We start from the raw sequence: 21,954 nt of genomic DNA on the forward strand, positions 1-21,954 counted from the left end.
CAGATACTTACACAAACATTACAGAGTATGTACAGAAATCTGTCATCTGTTTTCTTCACTTTGTTTTACCAAATTCCCAGATTGTGTATTTCCCTGAAAACTGTAGAGGAAAATATTGTAGCAGTTTTCAAATTTCTGTATCCATGGGTCAAGAATCTGATTTTTTTTTGGTCAGTGTTAAGCCTAAGTCACTCTTCTGTTCCCAAGATCAACCAATTACATTGAGAAAAAGACAAAATATCATCTGCTTTATTTTAAGAAGCTCTTCTGTGTCATGACACCTTGGTGCTATTTATTAGCTCTCATTCAATCAGAAATCTCATACAAGAGGAGAATTTAGTATGTGATAAGACATGAGAAGCTTTGGATGCCATAGAAGAGAGTTATTTGTTGGTATTAAATGGGGGAAAGCAGAATTTTTAGTGTTTCTGCTTAGCCTCGTGTTTTGTATTTTCCAACTACAGTTTTATATATATACAACAAGAAAATTAAATGGCTGATAAATTCTATGTTTCTGAAGATTAACTTCCATGTTTTTCCCATTGTAGCAAATAATTTAAGTTTTTTTTTTTTAATTCTTAACATACTTGATCCCATATACAATGGCAGGCAGAAAGAAATACATATTGAATATATGCCTTAAGTGTTCCTTCACTTAAATTTCCAAGTGCATATTTTGGAAAAGTGGAGTGAGTGGAAGTCTCTGCTCCCAACACTGCAAGTGACAAAGTCATGGGAGAAAATGGCACCAGCATTTTGCTAGTCACTTGGTTTACTCCTTAATTATATTTATGGTGCAAATTGACTAAAAATGTACCTTTTATTCTAAAAAACAGGTATCAAATCTTTTTGAAGACCAGAGTAGTAGTGCTTGAAAGTTTAACTAGCCACTGGAGAGGACTGGAACAGGTCAGGACTGGTTACTACTGTTACACAATCAAATCTGACTTAAAAATAAATAAAATAAAAAATACTGACATAACAAAATTGGCCAAAAAAATTAGGGAAGTGGTCAGAGATCCAGGATTTGAACATCAGAGATATGGAAGTGAAAGCAGCCTTGCCACAATTGCTTAAATCTTCCTTGTCTGTTGGTCATGGTTATCAGAATTTTACTTTGACTATAAAAAATTTTATTAAGTCAAAAATACAAATAATTTATTGAGAAAATATAAAGACCACTTTGGAAAACTTCAGAAAAATATTTCACTTGCTTAGGTTATCACTGGTTATCAAGGTAATTTAGTCTGCTGGCATTTGTATCTTGGAACATTCTCTGAGAGAGCAGCTAGTATGTTAGAAGTATAAAATAACCAAGGTACAAACAATCTCATTTTATTTACAACAATAAAAGGAAAAATGCCCACAGCTCTGACCTTAAAATAACTGATTTTATATGTTTACAGGAGCCTATTTATACATCTTATAAATATAAAACAATATGAAATAAAATTAAACTCTAACATTAGGACTTATACAGCTTTTTCATTAGTACTTTAAAATGTTTTAAACAAACCACAGAAATAGTTAAAGAGAAATAAAGGAATTTTACACTGTAATAGGCTCCTACAGTAAACTAAAATGTAATAACTTCTTTTAAAGGCAAACCACAAAAATTCCAGTGATTTTATGTCCACATACAAACATACATTCTTTCTCTCTCAATGATATGTGGCAGATATTACACATATTAGTGAACAGTATCATTGGGCCACCATTCACCAGGCAGGACTGCATCTCCTAGATGGGATCCAAAACTACCAGCTATATGGGAGTCACTTTAAACCTCATTTGCATTTTCTGTTTTTATCAGTATTTTAGCTGAGGTATTATGAGACCTTGTGTAAATATTTGGTTCTTGCACAGTAGGTGGTTTAGAATTGCCATTAATTGGCAGAAAGTATAACAGAATACTTTTTGGAGTTAGTATCTCTGTTGTGATATTAGAAATATAAAGTAGCTTTCAGTATTGCTTATTAAAATAACACATCTGAAATTATTCTAAAACTAATGGTCAGTATGACAACTGTGTAGTCCTTGAAATGGTATAGGTAATTTCCTTTTGTGTCTTTCCAGTTATTTCAGCAACTCTATAGAATGAGGAAGGGAACTGGGCTAAAGGCAATTGGTCCTTAGCTTTTCTTTTCCTTCCTGGGGAAAATCCCCATCCTAGCAGCACAATCACAGAATTAGACCAGACCTGGACCTAATATTTGTATAACTTTCATTTTTCTGATTAAGAAACTGAGGCAGAGGACTATTTTCCTCCATTCCCTGTTTTCGAAAAGTAAAATGGTGTCTTTTTCCATCCTTGCATGGGTTGCCAGAATGGTCACCTGTCAATGTAGACAGACAATAACTTTTTGATACAAATGGAGTTTTGTAATTATGTTGTTGTTTAATATTATTCTGTAAATTTAGTTCTGTTCAATTGCTCAATGTAGAGAACTGCATGTTCCTGACAGATAACACCCACCCCCCATTATTTTAGGCAAATATACAAATAAACAAAATCATGACAGTTAAAATACTAGTGGAGCTGACTGAGAATAATATTTATATTTCTTTATTCCTATCATCTGCATTTTACATGTACTATCTGAATGAGCACTTGATGCTAAGGGTTTGCTCCAGTCATCTATATGGATACCAAAATTAAACACAAGGAGCATATATATTCAGGCAATTAAAAGAAACATTGATCATGATACAGAACAAAAACCCTTCCAAAATATTTTACTTCAAGAAAACTATAATACCCAATTGTTGTTGTACTGGCATTTTTTTTCTTTTTTTCAGTTGTCAACATACGGGTGAGAAATAACTGCAAGATAGCACAGTTGTGAGTGAGAAGCATGAGAAAACAAATTCTGTTTCTATGTATAGCAATGACTTTTTATCAACAATTTGGCTGTGCATTCAGTATTATGGGCTCAATATGCAAATGCATTTGGCTGTTAATACACATTCACAGCTTACATGTTAGTGATTCCAAAGGAACTGTTACAATATATGCTCTGAATATGTATGAGGAATAATATACAATTTGGAAGTAAGAGCATTCTATATTATGAAAATATAAAATAGAATGCACAGTATTTTTAATACTCATTCATAGTGTAGTCTCTTGCAGCTCAAAAGGAGCATCTGTACTCAGTATTATCAGCTCATATTAAAGATGTACAGAATTAACTAAATTTTTATAGATCTCAGGATATGTTACCATGACCTCACACAGAAATATAACATATAGTCTTCTGTTCTGCTGCATTATTTATTCTATTTGTAAAACATTCTTGGTTTAGTATTTTCAGATTTAAAATCTTTGGGAACAGATTGATTAGATACTCTTTTCACATAGAAATATTTTTGGTTTTGTAGAATTCTAGATAAGATATTTTTACAAACATCATTTGATATTGGTGATTAGTTTGATACTGCTGAGAAAAGGTAATGTAAATTTCATGAATACTCACAATTGTAAGGAATGTGCATGAAATACTAATGTAGAATAATGCCAGATCCAGATATTTCTCAGGGTGCAAAAGCATAAGGAGCCTTGTTAACTGGAAAAGCATCAGAAATATTTGGTTCAATTTTTTTTTTTTGCTGTTGTTGTATGCTATAAATACAGCCTCTAGGATTATGAGGACTAAATATTGCAGGCAAATTCATTAAGTGATTATAAATTCACCAAGTCTCTATATAACTCATGTTACAATATTCTGTGTTAAGCTAGCTACACTTTTTAATCAATATTCTCTTAAAATTCCTACCCAGTTAACTCAAAAGATGCTGTTGTCCATCACTTGCCTTTGCTGAGATGATCTTTAATGTCACTGCAAGTTCCAAATAATCTTCAATGCCTTAAAAATTAGTACAGAGTTTGAAAAATTAGTTTTGCTCAATTTTATTTCTTCTGATGTCCTAAATAAGTTTTTCATTAATGAAGGTGCAATATTAACTGCTAAGAGAAAAGCTGAATAACTGAAGGAATATATGCAAATTAATTAACTGTTGCAATCCAGCACAGCTGTAATTGTGAACACTGAACACTTCTTGACTTATTTGTAGGAATGTAATGAATTACTAGTTGACATTTTGTTGTGATGAACCGTCATTTTCCATGCCTCAATATATGATCTGTTATTTTTCATGAGATCTATTACCTGCCTGAGTGAGCTACTTGCTTGAGCTTGCTAAGGAACAGCTGAAACTACCCTCAGCCAGGCCATGTGATGTTCTTTGCCCTAAGCAGGACAAAGCTTGAGCTGAATTCATCTTCATGCAACTCCTTGAACTTCATTAGAGTTACATCAGAAAAAAATTAATCTTGGTGAATCTTCTTTGCTTGACTTAATAATTTATCAATTTTAATGAAATCTTTACCACCTGTGTTAGACAATATTTTACAGAAACTATTTCTTATACTACTATATTTCTTCTACTTAGTCTAAACAGAAAAACAAAATGGAGAAAAATACCTTGAGCTGGCAGAAATCATTAAGCCTCATATTCCCTTTCTCCCCATTGTAGAGTCCATCCCATGGCAGAAAACATCAAACCTGGATAAGGATTCTTTATCACAGGAAAACATCTTGCTCCCAGCTACAGCATTACTGGAACAAGATGCTCCTCTAAAAGATAATGCATATCTTTATTTCCGTTCTGGTTACAGAAGGAGTTAAATCTGCATGTCTCTAGTTTCATTTTAGACATTTGACTATTTGTTTCTGTTAGTGCTCTCTGGAGGTGGATTTCCTTGGCCTAAAAGGGGGCAGTTGCCCTGCTAGGACCAGCTGGTGTGTAAGGCACCATCAATCCCACAGCACGTCATGCTTTATGAAGTACAAATCCTCATCTACAACACAGCTGCAACCAGCTTTGCCCTGGCACCTGACAATTTACATGGCTTTTTAAAGGATGCTTTGCAGAAGGGTAATACAAAAGCTAGGTCACGAACTCCAGGAACCAAAAGTACTCCAAACCAAGCACAATAGTGATCTTCAAATTCTCTTTTACTGTCCTTTTATGCATATATTGTGGGTATTTCTGCTTTTAATCTATATTTTAAAAAATATTTTTTAAAAATTTATAAGCTTCAGTTGTAATTATGTTATTTTACAATATAATTTGGTTTTAATTCCAAGTTTTTTATTTAGCCCTTGTAAGTATAACTGCCTTTCCATTTCAGCACTGCTGCACTATAAAATATTTAGGACAGAGATCCTGCCATGGTCCTAATACTGAAAAAACTGGTGAAGTTTAGAATAATACACATATGTTAAAATTACATATTACAATGTTGAAAATCATGTTCTCAGGCATAGCAGAAGAATAACTTGAACTCACAAGTACTGAGGTACAAGCAATCAATCACAAAAAGATTCAATAATATTATTGTCCATTATTCAGAACTATTTAAGGGTGTTAAAAGGGAAGCAAAATGTCTTCATTTCCTCCTGACAGAAGGAAATGAGCATCAGTTGAAGAACAGCCTTGGGGAAGGAAAGGGTAGTGTTAGGATGGAGGGAAAATTTGAGTACCCAGACCTTCATTGATCCCTAAGTAATAGTTATTGACCACATTTCTTATTTGAAGAGTTATGCACAATTTTCCTACAGCATTTCTGAGATGGGCATCTCTGCTATCCGCTACTTCCTCCAACACAAACGATTTAAAATCGAAAAACCCACAAACACTAAAAGTTTGCCTTGGAAAATTCAAGCTCAAAATATAGCTCGAATTTTTAATAATGTGAGTAAATAACCTCTGCAGCTGGTAATTTTGGAATGTTGTGGGCTTACTTTAAATAAACAACTTGCATCTTTCTGAAACACTTTATTCTGTTCAGGGACGAGTTATTTTGACTGCAGGTAATATATTTTGTATGGCTTGTGTTGGAGCTCAGTCTAGGAACAGTTGATAAACAATTTTGTCCTGAAGACATGGGATTATATTGTACATTTAGTGCACTTTTAACAGAAGTGTGTTTTAAAGAATCTTTTTAATAGCGAAAGAAACTTGGAGGGCGTTTTCCGTGGTGATGGTAGTGTGTGGGGTTTTTCTGCCAGGTGTGGTTTTGTGGGGTTTTTTTGGGTTTTCTGGTGGTTTTTTTGTTTGTTTGTTTGTTTGTTTTGGTCAGGGTGGTTTTTTTGGTTGTTTTTTTTTTCCTTTCATGAAATGTTAGCTTGCCTACAAACTATTTTCTATTTACTAGGCTTTTGAATTTCTCTTTACATCAATCCCAAGATTTGCCATCAATTGCCTACAAGACCTGAATTTTATGGTTTAGTAATGGAAGACTATATCAGAATACATATCTGCAACAGCCAGTAACTTGGTTGCTATAGTAAGATACAGTATACCTCATTTTGTAGCCTACTTGAAAGGCTGCTGGTGTTAGTATCTGAACAGCCCACTTCCTGAGAATTGTCAATAATATTTTAGAATGATATGTATTTTACAGGAAAGTAATCCAACAAATATTTGAGATTTGCTGTGCATTTGTTAGAAGTATGCTGTACAGGAAGTGCGTATGCCAATGAGCTTTGCCTATCTGTGGTATCTCATTAACAGGAACCACATCTGGACCCATCTTTTTACAATCACAGCCTTTGGTATGCAATGTGCTGCCTATTGCACAATAAATTTAATGTACAATTTCAGTGAATTGTGCTTTTTGTGTATTGACTTATCTTACCTTTTCTTAATCGGATTTTGTTTAGGACTGCCTCCGACTGCATCTGTTGTACTCTCTGCTGAAGATCCTGTAAATTCACTTAGTTAGAGCTTTAAACTCTACAACTGAACCTTGTCAGGGTGACCTCGTCCCATCACCTTTTTAAAGAAGATAAACTGAACATCATGGGAGTTTACCATGTGGGTTTCACAGATAAGGTTAAAAAAACCCACCGAAATACCAACCCTCGGTGGTATCAGCTCTCCATAGGCATTTATTATCCAATGAAATATTTTGGAAGCAGGGTGTGGTTGGCTAAATTATTGCTCCTCCTACAGCTCTCCTCTATGTTTCCAGTTTCAGAGAGAAAAACACAAGCTTGTATGTTGAGAGTGAGTCATAACCTTTCTTCTGCTACTGACTCACTTGGGAGTTTGAGGTAAGTCATTCTACCTTATGTTTTGATCACTCTGCCCCTGGGACAGCAAGGAGGGGACTATGGAAAGTTATGCAATGTTTGCATAGATGAAAAGTGTAGATATAGAGACCAACATTATTATTACACAGTAAAATAATAGCTTCGTTGGCCCCAAATGGATTTTTTTCACACAGCTTCTTTCCTACATAAAACATCTTTTCCCCCCTCCGCCCCATTCTCCATATAAATGTTTAAAGAAAAACTATGCTGCAGCAAAAAACACCTTAGGTTACTGAAATACTAAAAAATTATAGCATTTTTTGGAGGAAAGCATGTGCACCTTTCATCACACTTCTCTTCTGCACCAACAATAACAAAAATAAAGCTGTAGAGTGGTGCAAAATTACTGATGACTTCTGAATTAAGAGTTAGCTCTAAAGGGTGTGGAGTTCACATAGAACTGGCTCCTAGTCAGGTATTTACACTTCATCCAGGTTGTTTTGCAAGCATGTCAGGGAAAAGCTAAACTTTAAGAAGTTAACGTTTAATAACTGAGCATATTGCTTAGCATGTGTGATATCAAAATAAATATCTATCAGCTATAGTCTCTCATGTTAGGATGCTGACAGTCTAAAACTTGTATATTTTATATTCCTACTCTTGTTTCTCAAAAAATATATTTAGATATCTGACTGTCATGAGGCATACCAGTAAACCTAGCATATTTACTAAACCATAATAAAATAATCTGCTTGTCAATTTTAAGGAAAATACATTTTAAAGCTGGACACACTTGATTGAAAAAGGTGACATACTGTGTTCCCATAAGCAAGGCAAAGCATGTAGCTTATGGACACCAGCACACGTGTGAGCAATAATCGCAGTAACCTAGGTTGTGGGCAAGAGCAGAGCATAACACAGATGATCACATCACACTGTGCCATGGGAAAGAAGTGTTATTTCCTATATGGAGAAAGTCTAGGTAACACTACTTGGCAGATGGTAGCAGAGGAAGTACTTTGCACTTTAGGGCTCTACTTTTGAAAACTGCTTGTTCTATTCCTCGTGTTTTTTGAGTGTTTCTGTGTGCCCGCTGTGAAGTCCTTCCAATGGGTATACGTGCACGACACCAGTCAGGGACAGGGGCAGAAGGGTGGTACGCGCAGCAGGGCCCGCCGGAGGCTGCGGGTGCCTGCGGTTCCCCACGTGCCGCTCCGCGCTCCGAGGCGCAACCGGTGGCGGGCGATCCGTGGCACCGCGGCCCGCCCGGGAGCCAGCGCTGCGCCCCGCGCCGCTGCCAGCGCTGAGCTGCACACCCTGCCCGGCCTGGACAGCCTCCCTTTCACATTCTCCTGGGGCTTTTTTTTTTTTTTTTTTTTTTTTTTCCCTTCTTGCCTACTTCTGTCTGACGGGTTACGGTCTCCTGGGGGAATTTCCATGGCTGGAGGCCCGGCCGGGGCCAGCGCGGCGCCCCGCGGCCGGCCGGCCCCGCTCAGCCCAGCCCAGCCCAGTCCCCGGACCCGTCGCTGGCGGGCGGCAGGAGCTGCACAACCGCCGCCCGAGCCGCAGCCGCCGCCAGCCGGAGCGGGCTGTTTCATTGTCCGGAAATGATGGAGAAGGAGTGACTGTGGCGGCGGTGGGACAGCGGCTGTGAGTGCCAGGCTGTGCGCGCCACTGCCGGGGGAAGGCCCGCGGCCGCGGGGCGGGCGGCGCGGAGGAGGCGGCTGCCGGGCCGGGCCGGGCGGCGGCGGGGCGGGAGCGACGCGGAGCTCCCGCGGCCGGGGCGCGGCGCGGGGCCGGGCGGAGCGGAGCGGAGGAAATGCGGAGGTAGGCGCGGCGCGCTGCCGGCCGGCTCCGCCGCGGCCGACGGGCCCCCCCGGCCACCCTCACGGCCGCTCCCGCCCCCGGCCCCGCGGGTGCTCGCTGCAGGGGGCGGGGGGCGCGCCCGCCGCCGCGCCGGAAAGTTGCCGCCGCTTCCCTACTGTCCCTCTTCGGTCCCTCGCCCCGAACCGTGAGTTTTCTGCGTAAAATACATTAACGAGTCCTTTCATTTGCTTGTTCCTTCAGGGTCGCGTGTTAGTTTTGTTGGAGAGGGGTGCAGGCTCTCTGTTACTTGGCGAGAGAGCTGGCAGATGTCCCAAGTGAGAGAACCTCTTCCTCCGGGGCCTGGAGGGCCAGAGCAAGCTCCGACTGAAAACAGCTCTTTGATCTCTCTCCCTCGAGGTAAGTTGCTTTAAAGTTTCTCTGTAATTTTTGCGCGTTATATTTGAATGATACATTTACTGATTTGACTAGTGGGTTTTAACCCCTCTTTTTTTGCCCCTCCCCTCTGTAGTGTATGTCTGTAGCACTTTCACTTCACCATTTTAGTGTTTTAACCCGAAATTCCCATGAAAAAAATTAACAAAAAAAAAAAAAAAAAAAAGTAAGGAAAAATTTTGCTGCTCTCAACCCTGATTTTCAGTACTTGAAAAACTGCAGTCATTCAGAAGCAGATATTGCTCCTTAAAAATCGCTTTTGTTTTTCTCAGCTTTGTGTTTGTGTTTAGAAATTCTTTCCTGTAAAGCTGTCCTTCCAGGTCTTGAAGTAAATTATGGAAGTTTGATCCAATAGTGAGAGCCTTGTTCAGGTTGGAAGTCACTTTGCTGTTTTTTTCTTAGATTACTCTGTGATGCTGTAGCTAAAATCAGTCTCTGAGAATATAACTTGTTTCATATCAGCTGTTCAAAAGGTTATTTAAAAGTATGTTCATCTTAAAGATAAATTATTTATGTCTTATTTGCTTTTGAACAAAATACACTGATACTCTGATCACCTTCATGTAGAGAAGTTTGACAAAGTATATTTTAGGTTATCCTCAAAATTGGGAAGTATGCTTGCCTGTCAAGTCCTGGTCTGTGAAGATGAGACTTTATTTATTTACAGCTATGATTTTCCAGAATTCTGACAGGAGTTTAAAAAGTCTCTGAAAAACGGACAAATAATCTTGTTCAAGAACTGTAACTTTATTCATAACTGGTTAACTGGAGCAGAGCCTGGTAATACAGTTGTGCAACTGTGGATTAAAAGTGCAGTCTTGTTTTTGTAACTAAGAAAATCAATAGCTATGTGTAATCAGAGCTGAAGACTTGTTTCAGAAACCAGAAAGTATCTGTAGCTAAGTAAAAAATGTTTTGGCAAGGGGGCATAGCAAGTTGGCTTATACTTATCTTATTGTTGGATGGGTTTTGGGGTTTTTTTTTGTTCTAGAGAATGACTCATAACTTCTAAACAGTAAAAAATAATAATAAAAGAGATTAAATGCAGAAGATCAAGCATGCAGAACTGAACTGCTAGAATCACATTTTTGCCAGAACCATCAGTACCTGTGATATATGTTTAATTTCAGTGTGTTGTTTTTATTTGCCATGTAGCAACTGACCACACTGGTTAAATTCTGCATGTAGGCCATACATCAAATTACTGAAGTGGTAAGTCAGTGAACTAACTAGCATGGAAGTGGTCTCATTCTCACAGTACCACTTCAAACACAGTGTTTACTATGAAGTGAAAGTCCTATGTATGATTGTAAATACATGCTTTTTTTTTTTTTTAATGAAAAGTAAGGAAACAAATACAGATCTGTCCCTGACAAGTAATGTGCAGAAAATCTAAATGACATAATTAAACCTCCCAGCTTTCTGAGGGATCAGTAAGGCACAAATAAGCATTATGATTATGGTTTGTTCACTGGCCACACCTATCAAGGCACATGCTCAATTTTAAAGCTTATGTAGAGTTCACATAAAGACAAAACAGAATTCAGCATTCAAATACATTGATTTTATTCTAATGAATTTATATTTAAGGATAATATCGATTTTTAATGTGGATATTTGTTGTTTTTTTCTAGTCTAAGTTTGTTGGGGAAGTGGGGGTGGAAAGAGGAAAAGGTGAGTTCATAACATTTCCAGTCTATATTCCAGCATTTCTGTTGTCAGCTTTGTGGTGTGTGGTTACAGGGTAAGGTAATTCAGATATTCCAGGGCTGAAAAACTAAGATAGTATGTCTGGTACTTTCAACAGCCCCTATCCTTCTATTCTGCCCCCAGGACATCCAAAATTACACTGACTTCTCTAGAATTTGGTGATAATTTTAAAAGCTTTGATTGAAATTCATATTATTGACCTATAAATGACTTCATATATTTACAGTGAGATATCTGAAATCTGGGTTGACCTAGAATTAAAGAGTCCTTAATCAGGAGAAGATGGCTTATCTTGTATGTATAATAAAGTATTAAGTGCATTCTAATGAGAAGGAATTTGTCATTTGTAACAGCATACTTTAATGTGCTTTGTATATGTTTAACTGATAGAGATACCTTGTCCTAGGAGCAAACTTTTCCTTTTCTGTAGTTCTGCAAGGTATCATCAAGAAATCCAGATATACAGTGTTCCTTTTGCTTGCTATCATATACATTCAGATGCTGAAGAAAGGAAAAGAAACTTCAGTTGAATTTTGAATATTCAAAAATAGCTATCCCACAACGTAATTAAGGATCAGGCAAACTTAATAAAGCTTAGGCAGTACGCAGGAATATTCATCAGTTGTGGACATGGTGAAAACTGGGTTGAGGTAGAATTTGGCCTACAGATGTGGTATGCTCTGGCTGTCACAACTTAAAAGAATTTTTCTGTATTACTTTAACCAATATGCTCTCTCAACATATCCCCTGTCACTGTTCTTCCTTATTAGTTCATTTTTGAATAAATGCATAAATGTTAGTGAGAATCTGGATGCCACCCATCCACAATTAGTGGGCTGTGAGAGAGAGCAAATGAAATCATGGCATCTTCTTTTGTGGCAATGTCAAAATTCAACTTCAGTCCTTGAACCATTATCTATGTCAGTGTGGTCTGCTGCTCTAAGAGACACACTGCAGGGTGGAAGGTTTAATGTAATTTCTGCAAACATGTTAATTTTTGCCACATCCTTCAAAAAAGTGTAGCTCTACTTGTGCACCCTTGTTGAAGATCCTAGTGATGCCTTCCTTCTTCCCTTAGCTCATGGATCTTGGAACCAAATTATGATTACATCTACTTGTGTGATGTAGTCACTGAATAGGTCTCTGCTCAGACCACTTCAATTTGATTGTGATCAGGTATTTCTCAACTCATAGGTACCAAAATAATGTCCCTGAGGAAAGAATGTTGTAATTCATGACCCTTGGACTCTATGCTTTAAGGAAAATGTTTCATATATTCAAAGTTATGGTGTGATTATTGCCTGGATTATGGGTATGCTTTTTTTTTTTTTAAATCCTCTACATTTGAATAAACCATGGAATACAAGAGAGAAATTCAGGGCTGTCATCTATAAATTATTTGGAATGCTTTTATCTTTGCTTTTTGGTAACTAACTGTAAGCCAGAATAATGAAGGAATAATATTTAACTTTCTCAATTAAGAAAGAAAATAAAAACAGTAATTATAATAATTAGCAACTTATTGCAAAATTGAGACTGATTTCACTGTAATAAATCTTTAGATGATGGAAATTCACTAGAACATTTTATTTTGATGGGGTGGGGAGGATGGAGAAATATACTAGAAATATCAAGGATCAGATTCTATAAGTGACTGTTCTCTCTGGTGCACATCATCTCACTGTTGCTGGATGGAGATGCAGCTCTGATTTGGTATCTCAAGAAACTATATGCAGCACAGCAAGTAATACTTCCATTCAGAATATGTACAAAGTACTCCTCTTCAAAAATGTGATTCTAATTTTCATGTTTTCAGCGCTTAACTGTTTTCATGATGAGGAACACGAAAGGAATCTGATGGCTAGATGAGATTGGGTGACAAAAGACTTAATGCAGGGTGTGTTTGGACGTTCTTGAGGCAACAGTGATTGCTATCACAACAATTATTCCACTTTACCAGTGTTGTGAGTAATATATTTTTATTTTAACGGTTAACCAGTGTACTCAGATTGCTCAAACTTACCAACTATTTCCTCTATAATTTTATTCCCTCTTGCTATCTGACAAGAGCTGAGAGGATCTGTATTAATTTGTTTCATTGCTATGTGCCAGTACTGAGGCATTTATTTAATATTACTGACTAAAATATCTAAAACTTTGGTAAATAGGTGTCTGACTCTAGTTTGTCATGAAAGCATATGTCTGCTTTCAGTTTCACGTGCATACCGTTCCAGTCAAGTGATTCATGCCCTCATGGGTGTGATAGACTTGTATTTCATAGAGTTGACTGTAAAGATCTTGTATCAAGTTTGAAATATTTTTGTTCCATCTTACATCACAGGTTTATTTTATATCACAGTAATTCTCCTTAAATTCAGCTCTGGGCTCTCAGAAGTTAGATTTCTCTTTGCTTTAAACACTTCTTATCTTTTTTTTTTTTTTTTCCCTAGTAAGTAACATTCAGCAATGAGTGTGTTATCCTACTTTTTTTATTTGGATCAGCCATGCAGTTTTGAAGTAAATCTGTTCGTCTCTACTTTGATTTACATTGTGGAGTGATCCTAGGGAGTGACCTGGATGGGATTCCTTTTGCTCAAAATAATGTGAAAGCTGCAGGAATGTGCCTAATACACTCCAGCCACTAGTAAGCCTTGAATCTTTAAGATTATATCTGAGAACTAGTTCAAAGTAGAAAGCCCCTGGAACATGTATTACATGGAATATTCTTAAAGTTAACTCTTTCACTGTACAGGCCCAGTTTTATTGGCCATTGCTAGTACAGCTATAGCTGCCAAGTATTGCTTAGCACTTCCATGAAACTGGTTTTGTATACCTGTGAAACTTCTTTGGATGAATGACACGCATGCATAACTGACTGTATAATTAGTATGAATATTTGTGAAAAGGCTTCACTTATGTATTTGACCTTTTTAAGACTTAAAATAATGCAGAATACCTATTTGCATGTTGCTGTCCGTTTTCAATTTATCATGACTCAAATTTGTTCATGGCTGTCAAAACTTCTAGTGCTTTCATAGTTATTCCATAGCTTGCACCTGGAAAATCCTGTGTAAGAGTTTTCCAAAAAATTGCTCAGTTAAATTGCTCTAATTTTTGAGAAACTGGTTTTTTTTCTGTGACACTTCTGGAGCCATTGAAAGTTACAACAAGATGCTTAAGTGAAAGCCACTGAAATTAAATTAATGCAAATAAGTTTTTTCTTTTTAAGTTTTAAGACAAACACCTAATTGGAGGCTTCTAGCTCCATAAGTCATGGATTATCATTATTAGTTAGATGTCATTAATGAAATGAGATTGTTTCAGGTAAATGCTGGAATAGGTATTCTGTTACACAAACTGTTGAATTTATTTGTTATATAAGATGCCTAGAAGTTTTAGGCATTTCATGAAGTAGATGGGAGGCGTCACTGTTAATGATTACACTGTGAAATGTGGTTTTATCAGGGTTTCTTTGGGCTATTGTTGTGAACAGTGGAACTTTCAGTAGGAAGTAGCATCCTTAGTGGTTCCTTGCCAGCAAGGTTATTAATGAACAAAGGAAGTGTTAAAAATGCAGTGTTTGCCACATGCTCTTCAATCCCACCCAGCAATTGTATACAGAGAACTGATTGTTACATTTCCTTTTGGGAACATTCTTTGACTTTTTTTATTCCTCATAGATCTACTTATGTGTTTGTGTTTATGTTTTGTGGCAATTGATTTTCTGTAATTGCTCTTTCCTTTGAAGGACAAAATTTTATTTGGGATGATTTGAACCTAGCACATTTATTTTTAAATCTGCATCTCCTTGTTGTAGGAAACACTCAGGCCTTCTGATGGTTCATCCCAACAACTAGGTCAGCTTTAGGTGCCTAAGTAACTTTGCTTCCAAATCTTTCCTTTGCCCCTACACAACAAAACTGTTGGACCACCATTTGTGATTGCATTTTTGGAGATCAGTGATCACTGTGCCAGTCCATTTTGCTTATTTCTCTCTCCTTGATGAGAATGATGCACTCAAGTTTCCAGAAACTTCTCCCAACAGTTGTTTTTTTTCTTTACGTGCTATTTGGAGCAGTCCACCACATTGCTGGTGAGCAGAAAATGAATGTGTCATAGTGGCAAAGGCTTTGGTTGTTGCAGCAGTATTCATTAAATTCATTTTATATACAAGCTCCTAAATTTTAAAGACAAACTCTAAACCTGTTTCTCAAGTCCAGTTTGTCATTTTGCAAGTCATGCACTCTAATGATTCACATTCTTGGAAGAGATGGCTGAGTCACTATATGAGGTTATGTGTCCTCTAATGAACAGAAATCAGCTGCCAGTTGAACTCTGAGGACGTGCACTTAATGGGGGCACTTGTTTCCATTTTTGTTTTGTGTATGTTATATGCTTCATGATGCATGATAGCACATGTATGAAATCACAGAGACCCATTTCTGAACAAGAAGGTGTGGTGTGGCTCTTGGGGGCAGCTGGTATGTGAATGTATGAATAGACAAACCCTTAGAGAAGAAAAGTTGGTTGGTTGTGAGACTTGAGCTCTTTCAGTTGTATCTTGCAAACACACATCCATTACCTATCTTTTCCTATCAGTTTTGTGTATTAATTTCATCTTTACTTAATATGATTTACATTGCAGAGAAAGATACACAAAGGTAGCTCTGAAAAGAGAGATTATTCACTGGGATGGTCTAGGAATTTTTCAGGAATCAGTTTGACATATGTTCCAACAACTTTCCAAAGGCATAGGATGCAGACTAGAAGTAATCTGGGGAGATTGCCCTGTATCTCAGATGCCCAGATCTGGACATTTCCCTGTGCCACCACAGCCCAAGTGCATCAATTTGCTGGCAAAGAAAGCCAAAACCAGGCAAATACCTGGTGCCTACACTACTCCGATCTCGTGTTTGCTGACACCGCCAGATAGGCAACCTGTTTTGCCTAATATACATGGGTCTTTCTGTCTTTCTTGACAGGTGACTATTTGTTAAGTTTACTTTTTGATGTAGCTGTTGTAATAGTAGTGTTGTTGCTAATCCAGACTGCTGACATTATTCAGTTGGTGGAGTCTTGCAGAATGTATTTGTCATGTTGCAAAGGAGCACGTGTAACCAGAGGCATTCTCCAAACTAGAACAAAAGTTAACAATCAATATTAAAATAGTCTTAAAGGTGAAAACTATTCTATTCTATTCTATGGAATATGTGTATTTCTGTGTAATTTAAAAATAAATATAACAAAATTATGGTAAAATGAATGTATAGGCTATAGAAATGATTTAATGTATTTAAGTAATTCCAGAGAGAAAAAGCAGTAATTCAGTTTATTCGCTTATTTAATGAAGCAGTAACTTTGAGATGTGATTAAAATTTTAATTTTTTTCATTAAGTGCCTTACCAGTTGTCTGTATCATAGGTATGATTTGGCTTTTAGCCATCTCAACTCTATACTTTGCGAGCATGTCATATCTCTTACTATTTAAATCTTAAACTTGCATTAGTCCCTGGACAAGCAGAGTTTCTACCCATGCTTACCTTCAGAATAAATCACAAGGTGTTCTGTGTGGGTGTCACTCCCTGGGGCTTTTGACTAGAAGCTTTTCAGCCCTGGCACTGCTGTTAGTTTAGGGGAAGTACAGAGCCACACAAGTTGCTGGTTTGGGGCTGAACTGTGGTAGGTAAGAAGTCTGTGTTGCTTTTGTGACTTGACCTAGAGTAACGTACTGTGGTTTTGAAGAGAGATTGGATTTATACTTCAGCTCTGCCAGACTCAGAACATAATGAGTCTTTTCTTTCCATTATTTGAACTGTTAAGAAGAGCATCTCTTTTTTTTCTTGGCTGTCAGTATTGGAGGTTAGCCACATGAGAGTGGAAGGGTGTGCTAAAGGAAGCAGAAGCTAAAATACTAAGGAAGTCTTACAGAAAGAATTCTTAAGGGTAAGCTTGATTGAAACAGAAAAGTGTTACAAACTTACTTGAAGATGCAGTGGAAAAAAAAGTCATGCTTTTCTATGACCAGATCCAGTGATTAGTATTTTTGTCAGAGTAAGGTTTTTGTGTTGATTCTTCATAAACTACTGTTGTGAAAATTCTTAGGTACCTAACATAAAAGTAATGGCATCAACAAAAGACAGGAATGGTCTTGAGGCTGTCTTCATGTGTGATTTGTTGTAATTGGTATGTTGTAGTGGCACCTCTAATATTAAAAAAAAGAAAATATGATCCCATTATCAACTGTTTTTTATAAGGGAATAACTAATAAATTCCTTTGTACAAAAACTGAGACATGGTACATATTCAAGAAAAAGCAACTGACTCAAGACACCAGTGTGTGCCTGTTTTCAGTAGTGTGATGCACCAGAAGCGATTTATGAAAAAATGCTCAAATATATAAAAGAGATCATAAGGTCTACTATTTCTAAAGCCCCATTGAACTAAGTCTGGGTGTGATGGGGTTAATTTTCTTCAGAGTAACCCCTGTGGTGCTGTGTTTGGGATCAGTGACTCAAGCAAGGTTGATAGCACACCAGTGGGTTGGCTATTGCTGAGCAGCACTTGCCCAACATCAGTCAAGGTTTTCTCTTTTCCCACTTTTCTCTCCGGTGACTAGACTGCAGATAGGCATGGCACTGGGAGGGGACACGATCCAGGCAGCTGGCCCAGGTTGACAAGAGGGCTATTCCATGCCATAGAATGTCATGCTCAGCAATAAAAACAGGGATGGAGGTTTTAGGGGAGGTAGCCATTGCTTAGAGACTAGCTTGGGAATCGGTCTACTTGTGGGAGATGAAAAGTGATTACCTTTGCATCTCCTGTTTTACTTTTCCTTCCTCTTTTCTTTTTCACTTATTAAACTATATCTTGACACACAAGTTTCTTCCCTTGGGTCTTTCTGTTCTCTCCCCTTATCCTGCTGGGGGCTGGGCAAGGGAGGAGAAGCTGCATGGTCCTTAGCTGCTGCTGCCCAGGGTGAGCTCACCATGCCACAGAGCAGCATCTATCAGATTGAGCTGCTCCAGTGGGTAATGTTGGGGTGCAAAATAAGATACCAAACACATATTTAAAGGTGTAGGTTTCTGTTATGTGCATTTACAGGGAAGTCTTCATGTGAATTCAATAGATTAAAGAGATAATTAATGTTAATTGTTTTGAAATTTCTAGCAAAATTGTTTGCTGCTCAATTGCAATATTGTTTCTGTTTACTTTTTAATGGTGCTTCTTTATTCTTGTTAACTTCTACTATTGTTTACATGGTCTTGACTGGCCAGTTACTATATCCAGCTAGGACAATAAAAGTGCACATGAAAAATACACATACTGCCTAGACAATGAAAAGAAAAAAAAGAGAAAAAAATACTGAACTGAAAACAAGAAGAGGGATGAAAAATAAATTCATATGAGTAATGATGACTGATTGTATTCTGCACTCCTTCAGATTTCTTAGATAAAAATGTAATCTAGAGCTCTAAGGGCCCCATAATATTAACATTATTGTTTCCTTATAGCCATTCATTGTTTACTACATGAAATAAAAGGGTTCTGCAAAGTCATATCCTATATGAGAGCATTGTATACAGCTACTCTCTGGGTCTGTACTAGCACTGCTGGGTACATATTGTAATTTTGGTGCCATCAATGTAGTGAAGTAATTTAAGAGCAAAATCTCATAAAGTAGCTCATTTAAGCTTAGTGTTTGTGGAAAGCAGAGAGCTTTTACACTAGTCAGGACACTACTTATTTTTATTCAGTCTATTCCAGAGCACTTTTCAAACACTTTTGAAACATATTTGCACCTAATAATTAACTGCACAGGCTAAATCATCATACTTCAATACAGCCACTTGGTATTTGATAGATACCAAGCAGAAATAATTTGTATCTGCTGTCTGTCAAAGGGGTTGAAAAACTCTGTATTTTTGTTTGTTGTTTTTGTTGTTATTGGTTTGGGGTTTTTATTTGGTTGGTTGGTTGGTTGGTTGGGGTTTTTTGTTGTTTTGGTTTTTTGTTTTTTGTTTTTTTAATGTTAATAGGATGAGTATCTAGGTAAGATTAAGTCATTGGGGTAAGGGGCAAAACTCATTAAAGTCAATATCTTCCCATTCATTTCAATAACTACACCAATCCCAGCGAAACAGTTCCTCAGGATGGGCTTGAGCAAATACTGACAAGTTGTTGGTGGGAGGGAGGACTGAGAGCAAAGTACCACGGAGGTAGCTAGGTCAGACATTTCAGAGGCAGAAATTGATGGAAGGGGAGCAGCAGTGCTTGAAGGCATATGCTACTATACACACAAGATGGCATATATTATTTTGAGTGATGTCCAGTGCCTCAGTTTAATAGGGTGGATAACAAAGGCAGAAAGTTAGGATTTAAAATAAAAGTGCTGTGGGTTACATAAGAAACTAACCTTTACTATGTCACAGTAGCAAAAAGTGATTTTTCTGTGTCTCGGGACTGGAATAATTGCTTTACTAGAGGATACAGTATATGAAAGTGATACAGGTTTTATAAATGTATTTGTTTGAAACAAATAAATAGAGTTAACAGACTTTTCAGTAGTTGCTCATCTAGGTTTACTGTAAATATTAAATGTTGTAGATATACTGAAAAAAATACATATTATGAAAATATACATATCCCTTGAGTAAGTAATATAAACTGATTATCTGTTGCTGTGAATAATGAACAAAGTAAATCCAGATTTAGAGATGTTTCCTTGAATGCCAGTAGGAAAAACCTGGAACAATCAAGAACAGAAAGATTTGTGTGTGCGGATTTGATTATTAAAACATTAATGGCAGTGAAGATGAAAACTGTCACTTGCCTTGGTTCGAGGAAATTCTGGTCTCCTTGTGATAACTGGCAACATCATCAAAACAACATCTGTTACATTGTGAAATAAGCTGAAGAATCCTTCAAATAACCTTACTATGTAATTTTCCCTGCATTTTATGTATACTTGGAGAGAAGAAATACTTTTTTTTAATTTTTGGCTAAATGTTTACTTTTAGTCAGCAGTGGTTTTTTAAAAGTATTTTTCTTCAACAAAAAATAGGTAATTGTGGTTTAATAATTTTCTGAATTTTTGTACTAGTCACTTTTGAAGTTTCAACTGTATTTGTCTTTGATTATGTGTTTAATTATAAAAAACAGAGAACAAAATTTTGTGAAATTACTATAGCTTTTATGTGCTAGTCCCACATGTATGTGGGTAAAAAATAATGTTTTTTTGTGTGACAAAGCTATTAAAATTTTTACATGAAAACTTTGTGGAAGGTAACTAAATAAGAAAACACCTCACCTCCCCAAAAATATAATTTGTTACAGAAGCTGCTGAGTTGCTGAGTATTATTTTGCACTATTGGATATAATATGACTAAAAGTCTTTGTTAATGAGAAATTATATTGATCTAGGCCAGAAAACAAATGGAAAATCAACTTTATTGGAAGTTAATTCTAAGGAAACAAAAGGCGATGCTAAGACAAGTTATAATGTATGCCATCTTACTTTTAATTTTCAAAATTAGTTTTGCTCACATAGAGAAAAAATACTGTAGAAAATAATATTTTGAAATTTCTTTTGACTTAGGAAAAACTGACCAAGAGACTACTGTGGCAGAAGATAAAGACATAAACCAGCCTTCCAGTAATCCAAGTATACAAGCAGAGATACAAGAGCAGTCCATCTGGGGAAATCGCTCTGATGGTGACCTCATCAGAAGTAAGTATTTCCAGAACAAATTGCTGCCGCTGAGGCTTGCTTTCACAGTGTAATGGGATACTGCCTGTTGACTCTGTTAAATGTGTGTCAAATGCAATTGTGTTGCAACTCTAATGCACATCTACTGAATTTATTCCCCAGATTGACTCCTGTCAGCATGCATAAGCAACAAGTACAAAGAAAGGTGTGATTCAAGTGGTATAGTATGGTATAGACCTCTGTAGCATCTAAGCTTTTAAAGCCTTAGTCTTACATTCTTCTCATTAATAGTACAGTTGTTAGTACTGCATGTATGCAGCTGTGCTAGGTGTCATCACCCTCAATTTCCCAGGTAATGCATATATATAAGCAGCAGAGTAAACTGTGCTTCCAGATGCACTGAGTGCTGGTCAGGTGTAAGTTTTTTCAAGGGTTTTGAGTCCTGAAGTAGTAGACCCATGCTATCGAACTGTGGAGTTGTTAAATTAGTTTTTACAGCTCCACATTCCTAGTGTATGTCCTGTATGCTTTAAAACATAAAAAGGTATGCAAGATCATTCCTATTTTCCTGTCTTGGACTGAAGATCATATGCTATCCATTGTACCCTCTTAAGGCAAAAATATTTCTGTCAATTGCCAGAGGTAATACTCTGTAATGCTCTAAAATGTTGTGAATGCTTGAACGTTAGTTGCTCAAGGGAGGGGCAGCATAAGGAACTATTCTCTAATTATTGGGTGGATTCAGAAACAAAATGGACTAAATGCAGAGTGGTGCTTCAGCTCTCTTGAGGTGTCTGATCACACATTTCAGTGTTAGTCTCTCTTTACAATACACACTATACTGTTGACAGGGGGGTACATTCATATTTCTGAACCTGCTGTTGTCAAAACCTGTGATTTTTTTGCTGCAGTTATCTGTTTCTTTTTAGGTTGTTTTTTCAATTGTTTTGTTATTTTGCTTAGTTGTTTTTTAGTCTTATCTATATATTTATCTTCTCTGGAACTTTGTGTTAGTATTTGAAATTATTTTCAAATCTTAGTTAATCTTTTTTTTTCCTAAATAATTAATCTCAGTAAATGCTTACACCTCTAATACATTCAATAGTTATCTCAATCCTTTACAGGAAACTTGAATTTACTATATCAGAGATTTAAATCTGATGATTTAAAATAATTCTT

General features: G+C 36.9%; 1 protein-coding gene and 1 long non-coding RNA gene across 8 annotated transcripts in view; one reads left to right on the forward strand and one right to left on the reverse strand.

Annotated features, from left to right (window-relative positions):
• Positions 1–281: 281 nt before the first annotated feature.
• Positions 282–6,841, reverse strand: LOC139588385 (uncharacterized). 5 transcript variants are annotated; one of them, XR_011678659.1, is made up of 5 exons: positions 6,704–6,841; positions 4,485–4,637; positions 3,814–3,866; positions 3,477–3,566; positions 282–2,824 (listed from the first exon to the last, which is right to left on the reverse strand). It is a non-coding gene; the product is annotated as an uncharacterized lncRNA (long non-coding RNA). The 5 variants fall into 5 exon arrangements; XR_011678661.1 differs by having other exon boundaries at positions 3,777–3,866; XR_011678660.1 differs by lacking the exon at positions 4,485–4,637.
• A 133-nt stretch (positions 6,842–6,974) lies between these two features.
• MDFIC (MyoD family inhibitor domain containing) overlaps positions 6,975–21,954 on the forward strand; it is a 52,338-nt gene continuing 37,358 nt past the window's right edge. The window contains exons 1-3 of one of the 3 annotated variants that reach the window (XM_071423684.1): positions 6,975–7,121; positions 9,168–9,323; positions 20,665–20,796. In XM_071423684.1, coding sequence (XP_071279785.1) covers positions 9,233–9,323; positions 20,665–20,796 — 223 coding nt within the window. In that variant the 5' untranslated portion in view covers positions 6,975–7,121; positions 9,168–9,232. Of the gene's footprint in view, positions 7,122–8,600; positions 8,751–8,904; positions 8,928–9,167; positions 9,324–20,664; positions 20,797–21,954 lie in introns of those variants that run through there. The other 2 variants (XM_071423685.1, XM_071423686.1) reach the window with 2 other exon arrangements.

Source organism: Agelaius tricolor, unplaced genomic scaffold, assembly GCF_023055355.1.
Source record: "Agelaius tricolor isolate 1412-34295 unplaced genomic scaffold, bAgeTri1.0.p SCAF_3, whole genome shotgun sequence".
Classification (NCBI taxonomy): domain Eukaryota; kingdom Metazoa; phylum Chordata; class Aves; order Passeriformes; family Icteridae; genus Agelaius; species Agelaius tricolor.